We start from the raw sequence: 25,942 nt of genomic DNA, 5'->3' as shown, positions 1-25,942 counted from the left end.
TAATGTTTTCCATCCAATTGGATTTTCAACCAGTATTTCTTCAAATATTTTTTCTTTGCCCTTTGTCTTTCTCCTCTCTTTCTAGGGTTCCTATTACATGTATGTTGCTACCCTTGATATCCCACAGGTTTATGAGGTTCTGTTCATTTTTCTCCTATCTTTTTTTCTCTGTATTTTTCAGTCTGGGTATTTGTATTGATCTATCTTCACCTTCACTGATTCAGTCTTTGCCCTCAGATCTTCTGTTGAGCCTATATTGTCAGTTTGTAAATTCTGGTTATTGTACTTTCGAAGCCTATAATTTTTATGTTGTAAATATTTTCTCTTTCTGTATTGAAACTTATTATTATATGATTGCCATTACATTTTCCTTTAATTCTTTAAACATTTCTTTTTATTCTTTGATATATTCTTAATAGCTGTTTTCAAGTCTTTTGTCTGCTAAATCCTATATCTTGGCCTGTTCAGAGACATTTTCTATTGCCTGCCTTTTCTCTTCATTAAGGATTATATATTTTTGTCAAAAAAATGATTTTTAAAAAATATTTGTGTAGCAGTTCTGGATTCTGATTATTTTTTCTTCCCTAGTTGTTTTTATTTATTTATTTTTAGTAACTTTAGTAACTTTTTTGGCCTGTATGGTCTGCCCACCATGGTGTCCGGCTGCTGATTTCTCTGCTAGGGATTACCCTGTGTCTGTGTAACTTACTTGTTATTCAGTGATTGATCAGAGGTTGTGCTCAAATACTTTGAGCGAGTCTGTGCTGATGGAGCTATTTGTGGCTTGAAGGGCACATTCAATGTTCAGGCAGTTTTCAAGTCTGTACCAGCTTTAACCTTCTGCAGGGCCCTCTTGGGTCTCCCCTATGGGAATAGCTTCCTGGTTAGCCAGGGATATGTAAAGAGCTTATTAGGTCCTCTTTGACTCTCTCATTTCCATTTTCTGTATTAAATTTCTTGCTAGACTACTAGTCTGCTGCTCATCCCTACCAAGGGCCACAACTGTAGGCTAGCAAAGCTGGACACTTTACCTATTCATTTGCTACAGTTTGCTTCTTTATTGACAGCATCACGTGTGGGATATTTTTTTTTTTCCTCCTCTGTATATCACGTCAGCCCTCTCTGGCAGCAAAGTGGCTGGTTGTCATGGCCAGCCCTACCTGATAGAAATACTGCACTGACTGAGCTGTTGAGGGAACAGGAGCAGCACCAAGCAAGACCACCACAGACTGCCACTATTCTTATACAACGTTTCACAGTTTTTCATGAATACATGCTTCTCAATTTATTGTTTGTGATTGCTAGATTTCCAGAACCACAAAGTCGTTGTTTTTGACAATTTTGTTCAGCTTCATAGTTGTTTCTTAGAGAAAAGATTTGCTGACTTACTCAGTCCCCCATCACCACAAGTCCTACCCTGGCAGCTTTCAAAATGGCAAGTTCACTTGCTGAAGTTCCAAACTAACAAGGAACGGTTCTATAGATCCTTTGTACCATTTCGGTACAAAATTTAGGTCTCTGGGAATCAGAATAGTCTGTTCCCCATGTTATCCAGTCTGCCCACCTTACTATACAATCTGTCATCTTCATCTTTTTTGATGTAAGGAATTTTACATTTCAACAATAATTTCCGGTAACTTTTTGAATATTATTCTCTTTTGAAAACCACTGAAGTAGCATCTGACATAGTTTGTAATGCTGAATTTAGTGGAAGTTTATAAATAAATTATTTTATGATTCTGCTTTATAAATGAAGAAATATATAGTGTTGTATTTTGTTTCTTCCATAATACAGAATGTTTAAATGGTTAACATTTGTACTGCAGTATAGCTTTCTGGCTCATGAAAAATGAAAGCTATCAGCGATCTGGGCAATAAGATTCATCGCCAATAGTCACTAGCAACAGCACACAGCATTTTAATATCAGTGAGGTCCACAGCTAGCAGTAAGAGCTGGTGTAATTGAAAGACGTTTAGGTGCAATCATTCTGCTGTTTGTTCCTTGCCAGGTTCAACATGGGATTGTGTGAGTATTTGAAGAAAACAGCAATTTTTTTATATCTTTGAAAGATCTAAAAGGGGTAGATAAGTGCTTAAATTTAAAAAACGTGGTAATTTTTAAATCATGTGGCTCTAAAATAAAAAGATATTTTATTTGTCTTGCTTGATTAAAGCTTTAGAAAAGCTACTCCTTGGTTACAAGTGAACCGATAATTCTGGTCTAATGTTGCCGTGGTAACAACTCATGCTGATATAATTGAGAACATCTTATACATCCTGGTTTGAACATTTTCTCCCTGCCATTTTGAGTTGTTCTAGTGGTATATGAAGGAGGCTACGATAACCAGCTTGAAAGAAATTAAATCTAGTTATACACATCTTTGGCATTAATCTGATGTTTACTAGTGATATCTCATGCTGGGCAGTTATGCTTTGCTTCTAGGGGCTTTTCTTTTTTAAACAAAAGAAAGCTATTTTCATTTTCTGTGTGCTGCATGTTCCAGTGTATGTGTTTACACCATCGGTTCGTCTACCTCTAGAGATTAGCATAACTCCCTTTGCTGTTGGATTGTTGTTTTGAGCAATATGTTTTGGAAAGGTTGGTTTTCATCATGAGTGGTAAGTATGCTCTCTGAGCCTCTGCAGCTATATGTTTTTAAAAAATATTTAACTATAAGAGAAAAAAATATTTTCTAAAGGGGAAATTGTAAAGCCAGAGCTACAGTGAATTACATTTTCTGTTGATGCTTTTGCATTTTGGCATTATTGTAATTTGCTTTTAAAATCCATTGAGAACTGTGAACAAGTAAAACCACTATTAATAGACAATACCAATATTCAGTTTTTATGTCTTTATGGTTTGATTTATTGTATTCATTAAATACTGTTGTTATTGTGCTACAAATTAGTGAGTATTTTAAAGACCTACTATGATAAGAGAGGAATTTCTTTTAAGTATCTGATCCTGAAGATAATTAAACTTTCCATTTATTGGTTTGTCATTCTAATATTAATGTTTGTTAGCTTCTTTTTGATATTTTAAAAATATTAATCTTGAATAAGATGCTGCCAGAATTTTGTTGATTTATTGGTTGCTTTTAACTACAGTTCATTGAAAAATAAAGATTTAATGATGAAATAAATATGTGCATTTTGGTTTTGGAGGCTTTGTTAAAATCTTTCAGAGATACTGTTTTGGGGGAAATAATTTGTTAGAATAAGTGCTTTTGTGATCATTAATTTCCTTTTTTGTTTTTATAATATGACTTTTTTTGGGGAAACAGTTCCAAAAATGTTTTTTGAGAAAATACCCTACAGTATATACTGCAGTTTATCATAGGGTAAAAGCTGTTCACTTTAAGCCAAACCTGCAGCTAAAAATAGATATCCTGTTGTTAGAGTGAGAAATATTTGCTTAGAGCATAATTCATTAGCATCTTTTTGCTTAACTAAAAAAGAGGATGTTTATAAGTTAACCTTTGAATCTGATACATTTTTAGGAAAAGTGTTATATTGTTTTTCTTATAATGTGTAACAGTCTATAATTTACAAAGGATTTGGAATTGGAATTCAGAACCTGAGAGAGTGGGGTTTTTGCTATATAATGACAGAATTCAAAATAGATGTACCTTTTCTTCCATAATTAGAGATCACCTCATTACTGCCAATAAATATTTTTTTTATCCTGCTGGCATGTACCATAAGCCTCTTCAATACTGTTAGGTATTTGTTTATAAAATGATATTAGACATTAAAGGACATTTTTATATGCAAGATATTAAGAATTGTTATTGTTATTTTCCTGTTAGTAGGTAGATCCTTCTGATCTAGTGTTTTAAGTTTGGGCTAATACTACAAAATCAACATGTTAACATTCCTTAGGATTTCTATGGATATCAAAATTGAATATATCTGGTTATCATACTTAAAATATTAGATTTCTTTGACTCTGGCCAGTGAGTGTTTTCCTTTGAAAGTTTGGTTTCAAAACAGAATTTTTGGTAACCACTGTGGTGTTCTAGAGGTTTTACAGTTGGATGTATTGGTTATAGCTGAAGAAAATTGTTGCTGCTTTTCTATTGTTTTATTTCTCTTTGAAGGATGTATGGATTAGTCAGATGATATTTGATATGCTTGACTGTATTGGCTTGTCCTTATAGCCCTGTCTACCATAGGGATCTTAGTAACCACGCTTAGACATTCTGACTTTTTCAGTATTGTCCAGTTTCAACTAATTTTACTCCTGTCATAAGTGGTTCCAAGCCTTAGCCATTTCAAAATGTGGGAAATCACAAATGAAGTGTGATTTTATTTGTAAAAATAAACAAATGCTAGTCCTTTTTATCTGAGTTTATAGCTATACATGTGGTATTTATATGCATGTGGTATTTTTCTAGTTAAAAAGCTACTCTTTTTCTCCTTCCTGCCTATTAAGTGTTAGGTTTCTCTGAGAATCTATCTTTGGCCCTCTCTTAATGCTATATTCTTTCTGAATGATCTCATCGATGCCCACATCTTCAGTTGTTACCTGAACATTCAGCTCAAACGTGAATTTTCTCTTTCCATCCCAAATCTACTTCTTTTTCGTTGATTCTGATTTCTGTTAATGATCCCAGGGCCCATGTAGGAATTTAAAACAGAAACCTTATAGTAATTCCTAACTTGTTTTTAACCCCACCCCAGGCAGGTACTCAGTCATTAATTTTTATTGATTCTATAACAGAAATGCATCAGAAATCACTCAGTTTTCTCTAGTCACACTAACACCGGGAATGCTTAAGATTAAGCATTCTATATATTCTCAGTCCTATTCTAGTAATTGCTTCACTAGCCTCTCAGCTGCCAGTTTTATACCCCTCCAGACCATTTAACATGCTGCCATTTTTTAAATGCCAATATGCCCATTTCATAACCCAACATGAAAACTTTCAGTTATTCCTTATTGTCTCTAAGATAAAGGTGAAATTCCTTAAAGTAAAGTATGTAAGATCAATGACCTACCTTTCTGGCTTTATTTATCTGCATCTCTCTCATAAAATTCTGATCTGGCCATACTATACTACATATTATTCCTTGCTACCTTTCTGTATTTATATCTTCTATCACAAAAATTATGAAAACCAGCTATGTTTTTCAGTGCCTTCATCATTGACTCTAAAGAGTTAAGTGATTCCCTTATACTCCCAAAACAGACTTACAAACTGTAACAGTTGTTTATATTATACTGAAATTATATACTGGCATGTCAGTTTCCAATCTCCAAACTTTGAACTCCTCAAGTCAAGGGTAGTGCTGAGTTAATCTCTGTGTTTCCAGTAGCTGTCCCAGGGCACCAAATGTAGTAATGAATTCATAAATTCTTATGGAATAAATGAATGACTAAAAATTACCCATATTTGAGTTCTTTTCTTACATTATCAATGAAAAAATATCAGTCATGTGTTTTAGTTTTTGATTCATATGCTTATCAGAACAAAACTAGAACCCTTATTTCAAGATCCCAGGAGAGAACTTTTACTGGCCTAGCTGCAATGGAGGGCAAATCTCTGAAGAGGAAGCTTAACTTGCTGTGAATGACAGGGAAGTTACAGACTTGAGCACAAGCATTTACTTAATGCCCCTTTCTAGGTCTGTATTTTCCTGATTAACTATATAAGAACACAAAATGGAAAAACAGTTGATCAGTCTCAGTTCTAGAATTAAGAAAGTGTACTTGCCCAGAAATATACAGTATCAGATTGAAGATCTTACACCAAAGTCTAACAGTTTTACTTTGAGTAGCTTGCCTTTATGGAAAATTAATAAGCAATAGTTTCATCCTCACCAACTTGGAATGATAGATGAAGCTTATAAGAAGGGCTTTGGAGGAGATGAGTAGAAGATCCAACACTGGTGATTACTTTCATTTTAAAACAGTTATGGGTCAGCCAAGAATTTGTTAAGCTATTCCAAGTTGAAAATATGGCTTTTCTACTTCCAGATATAACAGGGCTCTTCCTTGATGTGGTGGGCATCACCACCAGTAAGAAACCCTATGGTCCTGCCTCCATTCCCATTTCTGAAAGTCCCTGAATTATTTAGGTGATAATATAAATATGTACCAATTAAAAGATCTGAGAAGTTGACTCTAACACACCACAATATGAAGTGAGAAGATCCACCTTATTTGGGGGCATTTGTAAAGTTCTGAAAGGCTTCTCATTGTTTATAAATGGATAGACAAGAAAAGCCACAACATGGAGCCTATGAATGAGATTATGCATCATTAAAGGATAAATCACAGACTTGAAGAGGAAAAGAGTGAACTTATATTTAGAAAATGTATTGGGGAGAGTTTAAAAATAAGAAATTATAAATAACATCTATGTTGAATTCTTAAAAATTCCAAGTGAACATGAATCTGTGTTTACTTGAAAGATAAGATTAAAAAAAAAAAAAGACAGTAGGATGAGAAGAGAGCTGGCTGACAGGCAGGAGTAGAAAAGAAATTATGATAAGGAATGGTTATTAGAAAATGAACCTGGCATTTGCAGAACATAAAGCTGCATTAGAAGCAATAAAGAGCAAAATAATCACTGCAGGAAAGTAAATTAACGATGTGAAGAATTAGCTTGATAAAACCTACCAGAATCTAGGGGGAATGGACAAGATAAAAATTATGAGCTAAAAAGTATGTTAGAGTAGGAAACTCTACAAATTAAATGAACAGCATTCCTTCAGAACAGATAGTGACCAATAAAATAGGAGCAATAATAAAAAAAATGTGATTCAGGGAAATTTCTTAGTTGAAAATAACCCTGAATCTATAGATTCAATGAGCTCATTGTGTTTTGACAAAGATTAATACAAACACCAACACCTAAATATATCCTGATAGAAGTTTTGAATTTCAAAGATAAAAAATTGTACAAACATCTAGGTATCTTTGCATCTTACAACTTATAAAGAAAAAAAATCCTAACACTTTAGATTAGATAATTTGAAAAGCTTTCTAGAGCAAAAATTAATGATGGTACAACAGCATCTAGAAATGCTAATTAAAATATAACAAGCATCCGTTTAAATGAATACCTGAACTTACAAGAATATAATAGAAATCTTCAGGGGCGCCTGGGTGGCTCAGTCCTTAAGCGTCTGCCTTCGGCTCAGGGCATGATCCTGGTGTTCTGGGATCGAGCCCCACATCAGGCTCCTCCGCTGGGAGCCTGCTTCTTCCTCTCCCACTCCCCCTGCTTGTGTTCCCTCTCTTGCTGGCTGTCTCTCTCTGTCAAGTAAATAAATAAAATCTTAAAAAAAAAAAAATGGAGCGAACAAAATTGTCATTATTCACAGTCGATAGGTGATTCTCTGCATAGAGAATTCAAGAGACTCTACCAGTGTTATTTTAGAATTAATAAGAGAGTTTGCCAGATACAATAAGATCAGTATATAAACATCAACCATACATCAGCAATAAACAAATGGTGGTTGTTTTTTTTAAATTCTCCCTTTTACAATAGCAACCCAAACCCTAAAGAACCTAGGACCATATCTAATAAAAGTATAAGAAGACTTGTAAGGGAAAATTATAAAATTTTACTGAGAGATATTTACCTAATCTTTAACAATAAGATATGATTTTATACCCATTATATTAGTAATACATTTTATTGAGGATATGGACCATCAAAGAATGGTGGCAAAATAAACTGGCACAACATTTATTGAGGCATTTATTACTATCTAATAAAGTTGAAAATGTGCATACCCTATCATCTAGGGATCCACTCCTCACTCTATACTGTCTGGTAGCAAGACAGAATATTTTAATTCAGAACTGAATGGAAAATCTTTAACATATGATTGTGATTATATAATATTTCTCTAAGAAAAAGTCTCAGTGAACAATTAAGGAAGTCCAGTACATTTCAAAGAGTACTTCAAAGATAGCTTGGGTCACTTATGGCTATAAATTTTAAGTTTTTATTACAAAATCCTACAGGGAATATCTCCAAACAAACATGACTTGGATAGCCTAGAAAATCCACATCCCTAAATCAAGAGCAAGTTGGGAGAGAAAGCATGTATATGTCATTAGTTGTGAATGAGTACACTATGTGGATTCATGGTGTATCCATTTCTCCATGTAGATGCTAGTTAAATAAATTAATGTGTTTCTATAATTTGATCATTCAAATATATATGTTTCACAAAAAAATTTATTTTTTTGTTTAGTCAAAGTTAGTCAATTATACTGTTCACTTGTAACCAAGACTTGATAAAGAATTAACCAATTAAAAAGCATAAGAAAAAGAAAGAAGAGTAAAATTGTTATTTCAATAGGAAATATAATTTTCATTGCCTGTTAAATTTCTAAACACTCATTCATGTGTGACTTTATGCATGACTAGATGTATCTTAGAAAACAAAAGTAGGCATGGTCCCATCCACTGAAATGCACAAATACAATTGCAGTAATTAAAGTTGCTCTTATACTCAGTATCATTTTTAAGATTCCAGTGAACTTGCTCTGAGTGAACATGCTTGAATATGGTGAAGCAAATAAAGGGACACTTTATTTGTCCCCTCAGTAAGGTAAACACAACTGGTCTTCATATTAAAGGGATAGAATATGATATTTCATTAACACATTTCCAGAATAGGGTTTGGTTGGTTAAAAAAAATATACGTCCAGAGAATGTGTTGTAATCCTTAGATAAAACACTTCTGAATATGTATGCCCAAGTACTTTTCATTCTTTTTCTGTGTATAAATATACTAATGAACATATACGAATGGGTTACTTCTTGTGGATATGTTATTTTATGTGTTATTTAATCTGTTTAACTTATTTATTCTTTTTGATCAAGCACGCAAATCATCAGAAGCATCTGGTAGGACACCATTTTTTACAGAATAATTCTGTTGCTTTGTTGCTATAAATTGGATTTTTATTAGGTGTTTTGTGGCAACTAGAATGTTTTATATTTAGTTTACTGAAAATATTTGTAGTACAGTGTATGTGTGTGGGGGTTATTCTTAGAAATAACAATTGAAGAGCTCCAAAGAGGTGGGTGTTTGAAATAGGGGTGACAGAAGACAGACTATTACACTCAACTAGATTTACACCTTCCAGAGGTTTTGGAAGGGATTGTACTGTTCTGTTATTTTTTGATAGAACTTGGTATTTTCATAGGTAAATAACCTCAGTTTGTATCCTGTTCTGTGCTTTCTGATATACACAAAATAACTCTTAGACTAATGCTTTGATTAAGGTAAAGGAGGAAAATAAAAATAATTTAATTGCAGAGAGATCAGGAGACCCATGAATTATAATCTGTTCAGTAAAAAAAAAAAAATTAAACTGTTATTACAAAAAATATTAAGAATCATACCATTGTTTATAGTACCTAATACTTTCTCTTTTCCTAATGGGAAATTTTAGAGGAATAGCCCTCTTCCTTATTCCCTATGTAAAGAGCCATCAAGGTTTAAACCTCCAGGCCTCAAACCCCAACCATTAAATGCTCCTTACTCCCTCTGGCCCCAGTCTTCCTTAGCAAATGATCGTGCTTCCTGTTTCCCAGAAGAAATAGAGTCCAGCAATTGTGAATACCTCAGTTTACTCCCATTCCTTCCTACATATTGAAAAGCATCACCATGGCAAATAGCTACCCTCATGATTGGGCGCCTTCTTACCTATACACTTCACCCCTCAATGCTGCTGCACACCTATATCCTGTGCTGCAGCTATGCAAATCAGTTGCCATTGCTGGGTAAGCCATGCCACTTCCTCCATACCTTTTACACAAGATCATTCCAGCCTAGTAGGTCTTCATCCTTAACTTTTTCTGCTAGAAGAACTCTGTCCTTAAAGACTCAGCATAAATGCTGTGTCCTCTATTATGTCTTACTTTACCTAAGAATTTCCTCTTTCGAGCTCTCATAGTACCTTATAGTTTCCTTAGCTGTGGTCTTTGTCACATTGCATTCTAATGGTTCATGTATCTCCCCATTAGCTTCTCACCTCCTGAACAGTGGAGATATGCTTATTCTTTGTAGTATTCCCAAAGTCTAGCTCAGTTTCTGGCACCACTAAACAGTGCTCAGTAAATGTTGTTGAAAGATTGTTAAATTAGCACCAAGGAAGTAAATGCCAGAGAGACACTAATGTCTTTCAAAAGGGAGGTTCAAAGTGCTGTTCCTACAGTGGAGTTTTGAATAAATAATAAGTCTAGTGATGATGGCATTGCAATAGTTACAGGGTGTGTATTTCAGTATACACTACTTAACATTATTAGCACTATTGCTACAAGAGTTAAAAGTTGTTGTTAGTTGTTTTATGGAGAATTAGAATGGTATTGATTTTGACACTAAAAAAATACTGATTTTATTTCTTTACCATTTAATTTTTAAAAAGCCCTCTTTGAATATGTCAAAAAAATGAGGTTCCGTATTAATGTTTTATTTCTGTACATAATATTCTGAGAAAATGTGTATAGGGGACATCATGCTAATATGTTGTTTTGTGAGTGTTATTTAATCACTGTTTATTTTTTTTGGATACAAGCTTGCTCCTCTTCAGAAGTATCTGGTAGGCAACTACTTTTTAATAAAACAAATGTTACCTTTAAATTTTTTATTTGGTTGTTTGCTAGTTGTTATGCTCCTCATAAGTTATATTTTTATAAAATATACAGAGTTCATAAAATATTTTAGTTGATAGAGGAAATGGTTTGGTTTTACTTTGAATTGGATCTATAGAAATGATTTATATTGCAGTTTCTTATGTGATATTTTAGAAACAACAAATACAACATTGTAAAGTAGTGGGAGTTGTACAGGGTAGCAGAAGACAGATTAATACACACCACTTAAATTAGATAACTCAGGTTAATGAATGGTTTTTTAAAGAAAATATACTGTTGTAAATTTGGAACAAAACAGCTAATATTTTAAGTGGATATTTATCCTAGAAAGTTTATAGTCTGTTTTGTTCTATTTTCTGATTGTTTCTCTTCATTTTTTCTGACATCCATTAAATAAAAGTTGAATAAAGCTGTGTTTTTATTGTAAAAGACATGTTAAAAAGGGAGGTGACATTTATCTCACTACAAAAAAACTGAAGAACTTAATATCAGAGTAGTTGTAATCTGTATAGTAATGGATTTCTAAATTCTTCGTACAAACCATGAATGACAACCTCTTTTAAGCATTGGATAGTGGCATACTTTAACTAATAACATGCTCTTTTTATATTAAGCAGTAATGTAAGTGTATTTAACACAGAATCCAAAAGTGCCTAATAAATACCTTTACTAAATATAATTAGTGAAACATTCTTATTCATTGGAGGATTATCTGCATAACATAGAATAAAGATATGCCATACTTGACTTTTTAGTGAATTTTCCTAATGTTTAAAATGAACTTTGTAATCTAATTTTTAAGCTGTGTGTTTTAAGCTGTGTATATATGTATAAATATATTCAAAAATATTTTGAGGGCAATAAGAATTAAATTTTTTATGTACTTGTGGAAACATAAAAATTGTCACTTTGTTTCTTCTTTATCTCATGAGTGTGGGTAAACATTCAGTTCTATTTGTAGGAATAGATTCCTTTGGTATGCTCATTTCTTTTTAATGCAATGTGGTATCTTTAAATGATACAGATGGAAAAGAAAATAAATTTATTTGGAAAAAATATATATAATTGAAATGTATACTCCTAGGAAGAAATTGATTTAATTTTTGGTATGTCCTTTTCATTTTTTGTAATATATTATGACCAGTACAGGACAAAATATATTTGCAGAAAAATTTTTCATTGAGATATTTTCCTAAGGAGAGTGCTAATCACCATTAGGTACTTAGTTATCCATAATCATGTAGCTAAGAAGTATTAGAGCCAATAATCCAACTCAGATTTGCCAACCTCCAAAACTTATGGCTGTTTCAGAATATCACAATGGTTTAAACGGTTAAATGTAGATATTGCATACATATTAGAATACAACAAGAAAACCAACAAATTTGAGAACTTCAAGTATATGCTTTATTGGAAACTCTGGATTGAATGTGCTGTTGTATTTAGATTTGGCTATCTCTCCTACCACTTATTTTGTTAATTAGCTGCCAACACCTTATGTCAGTGGATGGAAATTTTTTTAAACAACCAGAGAAAGGGTGCCTGGGTGGCTCAGTAGGTTAACATCTGTCTTCGGCTCAGGTCATGATCCCAGCATCCTGGGATCAAGTCCCATATCTGGCTCCCTGCTCTGCGGGGAATCTGCTTCTCCCTCTGCCCCTCCCCCCACTCTTTCTCTCAATCTCTCTCTCTCAGATAAATAAATAAAATCTTTAAAAAAAATAAAAAAATAAACAACCAGAGAAAAATATTTAGAAAGTGAAATTTTCCACTGTCTAAAAATAGTAAAAACCAAAGCAAATACATGTGGTTCTAGATTGCCTATTGTTCTAGAGTTATTCATAACCCAGCATATTGTGACGTATTTTATTTCTGCTGTTTATATTTGTAAGATGATTATTTTGGTTAACTTACAGTGTTACAGAGTTAACTGTGTTCATCTTTGCATCTAAATAGTGCACATATGAACTAGAAATTTTATGTATGTATATATACTCATGTGACAAAAATGTTTAAGGAATAGAATTTGCTTCATGCAACTATTTAATGACATAATTAATATTTATCCTTACTCTAAAAGGGAATCTATTTGTTGAAATATTTCACAAAATTTAATATCTTTGATTCCTATCCATTTCTGATATTTTCATGTGAGACCTTTTTGAAAACGGTTACTTTCTATAATGTTACTTAGCAGTGAACTTAGAATATTGATGAATACAGAGACTATTTCATAGAATTTACTGAATATCCTATTAGTGAATGAAATTAAGTAGTACCTGAAATTTTTCCTCTAGCTCATACACCAAGGAGGAAAAAGGAAATTTTCTTTCAGTGTACCATCTTTGACAAATACTGCCAGTCCTTCCTTTGACAGTTACTTTTTTCTTAACTCCAGATCCACTTAGCAGGAAGTGACAGAAACTGAAACAGGATGTTAGGAATGTTTTGGTTCCTTTTTTCTTTCCCTGATTCTCTTCCTTGTCTCCAAATTATCTATACTCATACACACATCTGGAGAATTTATACCACAACTTGATGTGCAGGTTCTATAAATAGAAGATAACCAAAAATATTTTTCAAAAGAAATCAGATGTATATTTTGAGAATCACAAGTTGTTGTGTCTTAAAAGCCACAGTTGCATTTGGCAGGAAATTATGTTTTTAATTTATTTTAGCTGTCATCTCTAAGTCAGTGCCATTGCAAATATGTCTGCTCCAGGAGAAGAATAGACTAAATAAAATAAAATAGTAAAATAAAATAAAATAGTAAAATAAAATAAAATCTTCTAAGACCACTCTTCTTCAGTTGTAACTAGTGCATTAACTTTTAGAAGTAGGATGACTTGAACCATCCTAAACTCAAAATGTAAGACTTTTCCACCCCCAAATCCACCCCCAGGAAGAATTAGATCATATTTGCATAATTAGGTGCAATTATTTGATTCATTGTTTTGGTGCTTGAGATTTTCATACAATGGGAAGATTCTGATTTTAAAAATTATTTTTCTCAAATTTTCTAAAATAGGTATTTTGAGAGTATTTTACAGCAAAATACAAGTGACAGTTTATATGAAGCAGTAAAATAATGTCTTCAGAAACGAACACTCTGGTGTTACTTAAAAGCTAATATCTGCTCCTGGTGCTCGTCATCACCATTTTAAAATCTCAAAACATTTAGAATGTCAACAGCCTTTTTTGTTTTGCAACAGTGTTTTGGTAAAGGTACTTTACAAAGGTAAAGGAGGAAATAATAATGTATATCTTAAAATGCCTCACGATAATACCACTACATCATTAGATGATCTTATCAAAGAATTTGTGAGCCACTCACTTCCACTATTAGTTTTGTCTTTTCTGCATCATCATCATCATCACTCTTAGCATTTCTGAAATAAATGCCAGTGTCCCACAGTTCATTTTGCCTAGCTTTTTACTATTTCAACACTACTTAAATTCTGTCATCTTCTTTATTTATAAATTTAGATATCAGAGAAATATTGGGAACTTCCAAACAAAAAGAAATACTAAAATAAATACTTCTTGAATCCCCAGGTTTTGCTCTCATACCTGACGATAGGAAAAAGAATACATTTTGTTAACGCTGTCTTATCTCTGGAATTTTTTTCCTATTTGTTTTTAAACTCCTGAAGTCATTTTGTAAACAGAAGTCATTACGGAAACTTTGTGGAAAGAAAATGAAAAAGAGGAAACTTCTTAAATGATTCATCATTTAACAAATCTTAAAACTTCAAATCACAGCTTGATAATGTAGCCGTTATTGATCACTAGATAAACATCTGGTTTTGAATGCTTTACTTTAGTGTACATTTTAAGTTAGGCATTCAGGCATTTAGTTTTGCTCCAAATTTAGAATGAGATTTTTAAGCTGTTTGGGTGTTTTGTTTTTGGTGTTTTGTTCTGTTTTGTTTTTAAGTCTTTGTGGGTATCCTTTATGTGTAGCCTGTATTTTTTTTTTTTCCTTTTCTCTCTACCATCAGTAGAGAAAACACAAATCTGATAACATAAATCCTTATACCTGAAAACAGCCTTTTATCAAAGTCAATTATATTTGAAATTCCACAAATCAACAAGTTCACATTCTCCAGATGTCTTCACTTCTTGTATTTAACAGCTTTGTTAATACCACTGCTGGCTTATTTACAATCAGTATTTTCGTCTAGATTGATTTCTAACTTTTTTACATTACTTTCAGGTATGTTTTCAGGAATGGTATTTTTATTATTAGATTTGAAATAATGAAAGTGATCTCCATATAGACTAGTATTAGAGATTCTTAGAAATTTAAGAAAATATTTGCTTCTTATTTAGAGGAAATAAATAGTCCTCTAGTTTATCATGGCTATGAATACATGTTTCATGGTAACAATAGTTGACATATGTCTGTGTTTTTAAATATACTTTATATCACATGTAAATATAAATATTCTTACAAGACAAAATTTTTGTTTTTGTTTTATTATATTTTCAGTGAAAGAGTTTCTAGCCAAAGCCAAAGAAGACTTTCTTAAAAAATGGGAAAATCCTGCTCCGGTAAGGAATATTTAAAATTTTCTACAATTTCAAAGTCCTGTTATATAAAATCATGTTTCTTGCCCAGGTAATTTACTACTTTAGAAACTGTAAAATAGCATTAAGCTTTCAAGTCGCATTTTGAAAAGTAAGCTTAACATAGTAATTTTGCCATAATATTATAACAGTATGTTTTGATTTGCTAACTAAAAATTTTATGTATACCTAAATTGGAGAAGAACCTAATTTCCATTACAATATGTGATTATATAAATTTTGATACTAGTTACAAGCCACTACAAACTCTTGATATATTTAATGTATAGTAATTTTGATTTGTGCCTTTGATAGCAGTTTTGTTATTTTTATTAATTACAACAATAAGGATACTATTGTGCAGTTTCAAATTCTTAATCACAAATGCTTGGCTATTGGCAACATACCAAGTACACGAGGATCCTTTTTCATAAACATTGGATGGGGTAAATTCTACATTAAGTATTTTAAATTGTAACTGAGACCTAAAAACTGTGTTTAAAAAGAGCCACTTATATTTGCCAAAAAATCTCTTTTTGAAGTTATAAATAATTAATGAACTTAAGTACTAGATTCGATTTTGAACATCTATTCCTACCACAAAAATTTTTATTTCAACTACCTTTTTCACTAAAAAATATTTAATTCTAAATATTATTTTATGAAGATAACTATCATACCACCATTTTTTATGAAGATATTAAGATTAAAAGCATGACTTGTACTTTAAGACATAGTTACTCTATCAGTCGTAGAAAGTTAGACATTATCTAACATGAAACATTGAGGAAAGTGAGGAAGATGGCACATTTGTATGAAAAGCAATAACTAGCAAAAAGAGATGTTCTGTTTGTTGTCTATTACTTAGGCCTGTTTTCATTATTTACTTAGGAACTCTATTAAACATTTCAATTGGTGGTGTTAGAACCGAAAAATTAAGCATTAATCCATAAAAGTAAATAATTCAATCAGAATTATAAGAGCTTTTTCTTTCTACGTTGATTTAGAATCTCATAGCAATTTAAAATCATTAGAAATTTGAAATTAAATTTGATGAAACAAGTTTTATAACTTAGAGCTGCTTGCTCTCTCTTTAATGATTCAGCAAGAAAATATGCAATGTCTCCAAAGGCAAGCTTTGATTTGTAATAGAGATTAAATCCAACGACAGTGAACTGCAGTAACTGTCCAGATTTCTTACTTACACAAGAATCACATTACATCACATTTTTCTCAGGCTAAACACTGTACAGACTGACCTGTGCAAATATTTTTTTCCAAGATTTTCATGAAGATCTTTGTAATGAAAACCTATTAAACAAATGGGTCAGCAATTACTACTTGTGGCTATTTAGCACATAATTTCTTCCCAGTAATTTTCATTTTGTTGTGGCAGCAACAAATTCAATAGATTGATGCTTCCAATTCTTTGCTTCTATGCTATAGTCAAAGCCAAACAAAGATGTTTGCTCATAACAAAGCATCTATTGAGGGAGAAAAAGAGACTGATTACTGTTCTGAGACTCTGACTTCCGGTTATCTTTGTGGGAATGAGGAACTCTTCCTTCCTTATTATTTCTGTTTTAGGTAATACCAGGTTATTATAACATGAGAGAAAGAGCCATTAGGATCTTTCATGCTGTTATTATGTAGTCCTATAAGCTTGTGTAAAGATAGAAATGAAGTAAGATAGTGCTTTCTTCAGAGGTAACTTTAGTGAAAGGACTCTGTCCCTCAGTTTATCTATTCATTAGAATTATTTGTGAGTACACTGAGACTGTATGACTTCCACGATTGTCTGCGTCAGTATACTCCTGGTCAGTTTGTAATTATTAAAATATGGAATTTATTTAGTAAAAGTCTAATACTAGGAATTCATATTAGAATTCATTATGACCTTTAATATTTCAGCTTAGGCTCTTATTTCCTCCCATTACTGTTGTGATTTGTTTTGCAATATAATTCTCTTTTCAAATACTAGATCCTTTTTTATTCAAAGGGAAAAATAGAACCAATAGCCTGGAATCTCAGTAGTCTTTTTGTATTCTTTTTAAATGAATAGTTTTAAATTATTTCTTCTGATTATATATAATAAATCGATTATAGTTACCATAGTCTTATGAGAATTTCAAATTTTAAAGTTTATTTTTCATGTACGTGTAGAATAATGCTGGACTGGAGGATTTTGAAAGGAAAAAAACCCTTGGAACAGGTTCATTTGGAAGAGTCATGTTGGTGAAACATAAAGCCACTGAACAGTATTATGCCATGAAGATCTTAGATAAGCAGAAGGTTAGTGTATTTGTCTTTATTTACATGAAGGGTAAACTTCAGTTTCATCAGCTAGATTATTAAACAGATGCAATATAATGACGTTCCATTGATACCTTCAGATATTTTTATTGTTGCATTTAATTTCATTCTTATTTACTGTGACTATATGAAACATAGTTAATAGTTAAATATATGGAGATATTATTTCAATAATTATATTTATATAATAGGTGTGTTTACTAACAAAATATTGAATTCAGCATGTAAAGAACAGGCATCTTACTGCATTCTGTCTTGTGGAAAATGCAGAGATCAGTTGTATTTGATCTCTAGATTGAGGTAACGAAACTTGTTGATTTTATTTTATGACTTGTTTTGATTGATAGTAGAAGCCCTTTGTTTAATGTGGTTGAGTTTGCTGAATTTAAAATGTCAGTTAAACCAGAGAAAAAGTTAGAATACTAATACTATAAAAAATTTCAAATGATTATGTGTATGCCTGAAACTAATATAATGTTCGATGTCAGTTATATCTCAATAAAAGACTAAATCATTGAAAAATCAATTTTTAAGTTTTTATCACATATCAGTATATCTGATGAATCTGGGTGTCTGAATTATTCATGCTTTAATTCTTAAACTTCTGTTTTCCTGGTAATCACGTACAATTAAGGGTATGTGAAAGAAAAATGGTAAATCTTGATATATTATCTTATAGATATTATGTTCCAAAGAATGACATTTTGGCTTACTAGAATGTAAGAAAATATGGGGTAAACACTACTGAGCTGGATGTGGAGTAAAGAGTACTGAGCTAGTAGTCAGGGGTACAGATAGTGTCTAGACTGATGCTGTCCAATAGAAATAGAATGTGAGCCAAATAAGTAATTTTAATTTTTTTAGTAGCCACGTTTAAAAAGTAAAAAGAAATAGTTGAAATCAATCTTAATAGATTTTATTTCGCCTGGTGTAGCTAAAATATTATCGTTGCAACATATAATTAATATAAAAATGGAGATATTTTACTTTCTTCATACTAAGTCTTCAATATCTGATGTACATATTACATTTACAGTATATCTCCATTCAGGTTAGCCACATTTCAAGTGTTAAATGACCACATGTAGCTAGTAGCTACCATGTTGGACAGCACAGCGTTAGACTGGTCTGAAGTTCCAGTCCAAACTGCTTTAAAACAAAAAACAAATTTAACCTCCAACATGAAAATGAGTAATGACTTACATCTCTCTAAAATTAAATACACCCATACACACATTTAATTGTGCATCTTTGTCTGCTGCCCTTTTTCATATAACTTTTTAAACCATGCTTCCTGAAAAAATAGTTTAATCACTCTATCCACTAAGTCACTTCCTCTTAATTCTTTAACCCACAATAATTTATTTAACTGTCTCCCTGTTTATCTCCTGCTTCTTACAACTCCACTGAAATGGCTCTGCCAAAGGTCACCAATCCAGTGGCCTAATGAACAAAACCAGTTTTAATTCTCATCTTATATAACGTTTTAGAGCCTGTGACTGTGCTGACCACTCGCTTGAAACTGTCTTGACCCTACACTTCTGTAACCCCTTGTTCTCCTAATTATGCTCGCCTTTCTGGGCTCTCTTTTTTAGGTGCCTTTCCTATTTCCTACTGTCTACTCTTTAAAGATTGCTAATTTCAATCTCTGGACTATTCCCTCTTCTTGTTTTCATGTTCTACACCCTCTCCCTCTGGACTCTGTCCAAGCTTTAATTCATCTTTGAGCCCTACACCCCTAATTTGTACAATCTGAGCACAGAGCTCTTAGAGACCAACTAATCCTTGCTCCAATTTTCTAGATGAGGTCGTTGGGTCTCAGAGAGAGTAAGTGGCTTGTATACTTGTGTTGGTAGCACACAGAATACTTCAAAATTTTGATTTGAATCAAATATTCTTTATTAAATGTGTCATTAAAATGTTATTGTCTAGATAGCCCCTAATATTTTGTTATCTTTCTTAAGGAATTAATAGACTATGCTTTAGTCATAAAATATTAAAAGGGTTACATAATATGCCATTTTTATGTTTAAAGTATTTAGGAAAGAAATTTTTAATTCCTTTTTTTTTCTTGACAAGACAGTGACTTGTTAAGTGAATTACTGAGAAGGTTACCTCATAGATAAATCATGGCAAGAGAGTATTTCCCAGAAGAATAGTTGCCACCCTAAGTCATTTCTGCTATGGCGGTGTTCTGAATCTATTCATAATTAGGACAAAGACTTTATATTCTGAATTTTTTCAAGTTTATTTATTTGAATTTGACAAAGATAAGTAATAAAATGTAAGACTCCATAATCACCTTTTCTGTTAATGAAGTCACAGACCTTTTAATTTTGGCTTCTCCTATTTTAGGGTGCATGGGTTAAAAGGAAAAAATCAGTACAGAAATTAAGGAGATTTCATTTCTTCATTCCATACAATGTGTGGAGCATTGCTAGGAACTTTATATTTACTCTATCAGTGAATCTTCACAACTTTGCATGACATTAATCTCCCTTTTAAGCCAATGACCTTTCTATTTAAGTAGTTTTTCCAAAATCAAACAGGCTAGTAAGAAAAACCAAGAATTTGACTAGGTTGGTCTGATTTCTGTGCCTATACTTCTTGTTAATTTTTCCTTAAAAATGTATTTGTTTCCCCTACGATCCTTTCTACCACCACCTAGTTTGGTCCCTCATTAACGTAAACTGGGCTTTCACAATAACATCTTAACTTCCACAACCCCGGACTTTTCACCTTCTCTTACTTCACCCTCCTCAGTGCCAAAAAAAGTTTTTCTTAGCATATCATACAATTTTATTTACTCAAAAAGCTTCCTGATATTTATTCAGTAAAAGCAGAACTCTGCATCCCACTTCCAAACTTTTCATAACTTTCTTCCGTACTCTACCGTAGTCTTATTTCACACTGTTCCCCTACATGTCCTCTATTGTCTACTTCTCTGAAACTTGACCCCCAGAAGTATACAGTGCCATGCTGGGTGGGCTGGGGGAGTATGTGATGATATGTAGCCCATCTTCCATATCAAAAACTCCTCGAGTATTTGGCTAAAAAAAAAATTAGCCAATAAGTAATCATTTGTAAATGCTTTTAAATATATGTATTTAAACCAACGGAAATATTAAGAAGTAAATGTAAATTTTATATGCATGTTGAAAATAAAACATGGACTAAACCCCCAGGGTTACTTGTTATTTTTTTTCTCTGCCATTTAGGGATATTTCATTACCAAATCTTGAGAAGCATTGTCCTAAGCTATTGTCAGATGAAACTAGAACTCAGGCTTACCTTTGTGTATTCCCCCCTTCAGGTAACGGTTCTGGATATTAACCCTGACCACACTATCTCCTCTGTCTTTTCCTAATCTTTGTTATCTATTCATCTGTAAGAGCAGCCGAACTCTCACCCTTTTTAATAGATTATAATAACAGTTGACATTTTTTTGAGCTTTTACTTTGTGCCAGGTACTGTGTTAATCACTTCACATGCATTATGAGACACAGTCACTTTTAAAGTAGGTATTATTATCAAAGTTTTATAGATGAAGAATCTGGAATTAGTAAGACTATATACTAGGCCTAACATAAACATTTTCTTGTCTGAACACTTACAACATTATGACTCTCATTTGGCAACTATTCACATATTAATATTCACATATTCATAAACCATACTTCCAAATAGATTTTATGCAGCATTAAGACAGACACTTCCTTGTCTTTATCTCAATTGCATTATTATGCCTTGTATGTAGTAGTACGCACATTTAAAAGTAAATTAGATTTTAATTAATTAACTTTTTAAATTAACTTAAAAATTAACTAGGCATTTATGCTTTACCAGTTCGTTTATCATATATATATCATATATCATTTATTTCTATTTTTAATTGTTATGCCCTACATACACATAGTTGGCTTAGAGCTATATTCCAGAAAGCCTATCTATTGCAGTTTTTATTATTTCAAAGGAAACACATTGTCAATGCCTAACTAAAAGCATATATCAAAAACCAAAAACTATATCATAGTATACAAAAATAAATTATTTGTTACATCATGACAATGAAATATTATTCAGCACTCAAAAGAAATGAACTATCAAGCCATGAAAAGACATGTGGGAACTGTAAATGCATATTACAAAGTGTAAGAAGCCAATTTGAAAAGGCTACATACTCAGTGATTCCAGCTATATGACATTCTGGAAATGGCAAAACTATGAAGACAGTAAAAAGATCAATGACTGCCTGGGGTTAGTAGGGAGGAACGGATGATTAAGTGGAGCACAGAGAAATTTTAGGGCAGTGAAAGTACTAAGTATGGTATTATAATGGTGCACACATATCATTATACATTTGTCCAAATCCACAGAATGTACAACACCAAAAGTAAACCCTAGTATAAACTATGGACTCTTGGGTGATAAAGATGTGTCAGTGTAGGTTCATCACTTGTAACAAATGTAGCACTCTGGTGGGGGGGGATGTTGATATTGGGGGAGGCTATGCCTGTGTGGGGAGGGGAGTCTCATGGAAAATCTCTGTATCTTCTGCTCAATTCTATGAACCTGAAACTGCTAAAAAATTAAAGATTAAAAAAGCCTATTTTTTAAAGTAAATACAAAGCAATAGTAATTTTCCAGCTAATGTTACATAATTTATTGTGATAACTACGGACTAATTAGTTCTGTAACTAGTTAGAATTTGGACGGAAGTGGTCCAACCACTTCATATTACAGATAAAAAAAAAAAAAAAACCCTGAAATCCTAAGAGTTGAAATAACAGCTCCAAAATCACAAAACTGCTTGATTAGAAGGCCTAGATTAGAAAACAGATCTTCTGACACTCAGTATTATTTTTATACTATAATTGTGTATACTAATAACTGGATGGTATCTTTACCTTTCTTATTTATGTTCAACTTCTAGAATTCTGTGACTACCCCACACTCACAGTAAGCCTCTAGCAAGAAAGAATGCCACATTCTAATGACTTAAACATATACTGGACAATTATTTATATCTCCCTATGGTCACCTTTTCTTAAATTAAAAATAGAATCACATGTGGGACAGAAACATAGTCTTCATGAAGATAAGTTGCTTTCCCCTGCTATGTATTTGATTGAGTAGACAATCCGGAGGAGGCTTGATTAATGCTAAATGACCTATTTGTTATAAAGACATAGTCGTTTTTTTTGCCAGTATTTTGTATGTCCTCTCTTATGGCTGCACAAATTAAATTTTTAGAATTTAATCTTGTATTTATTCAGGTATTAGGAAATGAACAGATTGTTCATTTTTATCCGCTGTTTTTCAATTATTGGCTTTTCTTCAATCCTTAATTTCCTTGGCGATCTTCTGAAGACTTAAAATCAATACCTACTTATTGCAGTGATTTGTACCAACTACATTAGTGGACTGACTGTAAGTCATTAGGAGCTAAGCATTTTCACATACTAATTTTTTAAGTAATGTATAGGAGTCTATTTCTTCTTAGCTCTTGCTTCTTGACTGAAAATCATAGTTGACCTTAAGACCAAAATTTAAATCTTCTGTTACGTTTTTTCATTTGAATCTGATAAACCTAGTTGGTGGTTATTTTCACCTTTATCCAACTTAGTGATTTTCCTTATCTAAGCTCCTTATTATATGAAAAGCATTTTATTTAAGTTTTTTCTTTTAAAATCATAATAAGTTTTAAATTCTGTTCAAGTACATTAAATATATTTATCTCTCAATCACAGGTTGTTAAACTGAAGCAAATAGAGCATACCTTGAATGAGAAAAGAATATTACAGGCAGTGAATTTTCCTTTTCTTGTTCGACTGGAGTACTCTTTTAAGGTAGATTTTACAGTTTTCAAATAAAATGTTTTTACCCCCATATATTTTTAAAAATATGAAACTGTGATAGGATTCTAAGCCACATGATAGGATTCCAAGCCAGATGATAAACCGGGAGACTATGAATAAACAAAAAAGTAATATATTTAGATTTTATATAATTAAATCCTATTGTGCTTATAAACTTAGGTTAACATTTGACGAGGTTTTGGCTCTCCCTAAGGAAATTTTTAAAGGTATTGTATAATTTTTCATGAGATGGTATTATAAATTCCAAATATTTCAATTTATCAAAATCCATACAAATATCTTATTAGGCAGTTCTTAAACTCATGCAAATGAATACAACCACATACCTTCCTTTTAAACATTTTCTGATACAATCTTACCATCTTCTTTTCCTTAGTAATTTGTTCTAGTCTTTCCATTTATGTAAAGCAGAATAGTCTTCGGCCTTCCATTCAAGAGTCTCATAAAGTTGCACAAGATTTATTCTTGAAGTGACAGCTTTTCAGCTGGCATCTCTGCAATATTAATTTATATGAACCACTTTAGCCTTTTTCCTTTTCCTCCTTTATTCTTTAAATCAGATGAACATCTGTGTATTTAGGATGATGTTAAAAATCATTAATCTCTCTGACCTAATTTATTACATAAAATGTAAATATTCTTACTTTTTCAAATTGTTATTTTAACTATTTTTCCTTTGCATACACTGTAACATTAAGTCATTGCCTCAGTGTCTAATTGTTCAAAAGTTAGTGTTCCCTGCAGGGACAGGAACAGCAAAAATCCCAGACTAATTTGTGGCAAGAATACTAGGAGAGAAAAAAAATGAATTTCCCACTGTAGAAAAATGAAAACATCTTCCATTTATTCTCTCTTTCCCAATGTTAGCAGTCTCTCAGGTGGATTTTTAAATTTGTCTTTTTCTAATTTAACGTGGTGTTATCTTAAAGTATTTCCTTGAAATAATCTAGGTTTCATAATTTTAATTTATTCTTTTTATATGTTCATAGGATAATTCTAATTTATACATGGTTATGGAATATGTCCCTGGGGGTGAAATGTTTTCCCATCTAAGAAGAATTGGAAGGTTCAGGTAACTAATATTTTATCTTCCTCAAATCTTTATATGCTCTGTGTTTGTTTAAAACCAAATTTTTAAATTATTGTCAGTGCTAAAAATTTATTTCATTTAATTTAGTAATATGTTAGCTATATGAAGAAGTTACGTAGAAACATTAATAAGAGGCCACACCATACTGAGTTTTAAAAATCGAATGAAAGGAGCACCTGGGTGACTCAGTCAGTTAAGTGCCTGTCTTCAGCACAGGTCATGATCCCAGGGTCCTGAGATCGAGCACTGCATTGGGCTCCCTGCTCAGCGGGGAGTTTACTTCTCCCTCTCCCTCTGTCTGCTCCCCTCTGTCCCCAACTCGTGTGCATGCTCTCCCTCAAATAAATTTTTTAAATCTTAAAAAAATAAAATTAAAATGAAAGCACCATAATACCATTGTAAATATTCTACCATTAGTAGGTATTATGAAGGTCCATTTAAAGAATTTTCAGAAGATGCAAAAATTTAATTTAAACATACTAATATTAATTGAACAAATAATAATGCAACTCTGGGGAAGAGGTTTGTGTAAAGATGAAGATAAGAAAGGCAGTACATTGAAAACGTAATGATGGTATCATAGTGATGAGATTATGAAAGTTCGTTTCAAACAAATTTAATTCTCCTTAAAGTTGTTGCTTTGTTGAGTTTTAAAAATATACATGCAATTTAAAGAATTTGGGGCACCTGGGGGGCTCAGTCGGTTAAGTGTCTGCCTTCAGCTCAGGTCACGACCTCAGGGTCCTGGGATGAAGCCCTTTGTCAGGCTCCCTGCTCAGAGGGGAGTCTGCTTCTCCCTCTCCTCCTGCCTCCTGCTCCCCTTGCTTGTGCTGTCTTTCAAATAAATAAATAAAATCTTTAAAATAAATAAACAGTTTAAACCTTATCATTAGGTTATTACTTATAAGGCTACACAGTTTTAAAAAATAGGTTCTGTTAACCTTACCTGTGTGTAATAGTTTGTAAGCTACTACTGTTTATTAGTAATCACTAATAGAATGAAGCTGAAACCCACAGCAGGTCCAGCTTCATTTAGCACATTATGTGTTGGCATGATGAAAGCACGTGCAGGAGTTCAAACTGGGCTGATGGTGGTAATCCGATTCAGAAAAAGATGATGATAGACTCAGATTATCACAAGATCATAATCAATTATAGGCCAACATTAGAGTTATTTTAGTTACCTGAGGCCTAAGCCAAAATTCATTTATTGACCTAATATGATAAGGCACCTGATATGTATCAGGCACTAGGCTAATGCAAAGCAACTTCTGTTTATTTTTAATGATTCCTTTCCCCTCCTGTTGTCCTCTCTCCTACACTTGTCCACACAGGCCCAGAATCCTCAGATCGCCCTATGATAATTCAAAGTTTTACAATGAAGCACTACACCTAAACCTGCCTTCAAAAACTATTTTGTCCATTTTCTGTAATTACTAACTTCTTTCCTTTGCAAATCCCCA

At 32.4% G+C, this 25,942-nt stretch overlaps 1 protein-coding gene across 2 annotated transcripts in view; it reads left to right on the top strand.

Moving 5' to 3' along the window:
• The window catches only part of PRKACB (protein kinase cAMP-activated catalytic subunit beta), a 123,052-nt gene that overhangs the window by 70,975 nt on the left and 26,135 nt on the right, over nucleotides 1-25,942 (top strand). For both annotated transcript variants that reach the window (XM_040627101.1, XM_008690672.2), the window contains exons 2-5: nucleotides 15,121-15,182; nucleotides 17,361-17,489; nucleotides 23,261-23,359; nucleotides 24,379-24,461. In XM_040627101.1, the coding sequence (XP_040483035.1) occupies nucleotides 15,121-15,182; nucleotides 17,361-17,489; nucleotides 23,261-23,359; nucleotides 24,379-24,461 (373 nt within the window). The remainder of the gene's footprint in view (nucleotides 1-15,120; nucleotides 15,183-17,360; nucleotides 17,490-23,260; nucleotides 23,360-24,378; nucleotides 24,462-25,942) is intronic.

The sequence above is a fragment of the Ursus maritimus genome, unplaced genomic scaffold (assembly GCF_017311325.1).
Source record: "Ursus maritimus isolate PB19 unplaced genomic scaffold, ASM1731132v1 scaffold_12, whole genome shotgun sequence".
Classification (NCBI taxonomy): Eukaryota; Metazoa; Chordata; class Mammalia; order Carnivora; family Ursidae; genus Ursus; species Ursus maritimus.
Note: the sequence above shows the minus strand (reverse complement) of the source record. Positions and strands in the feature narration are given on the sequence as shown.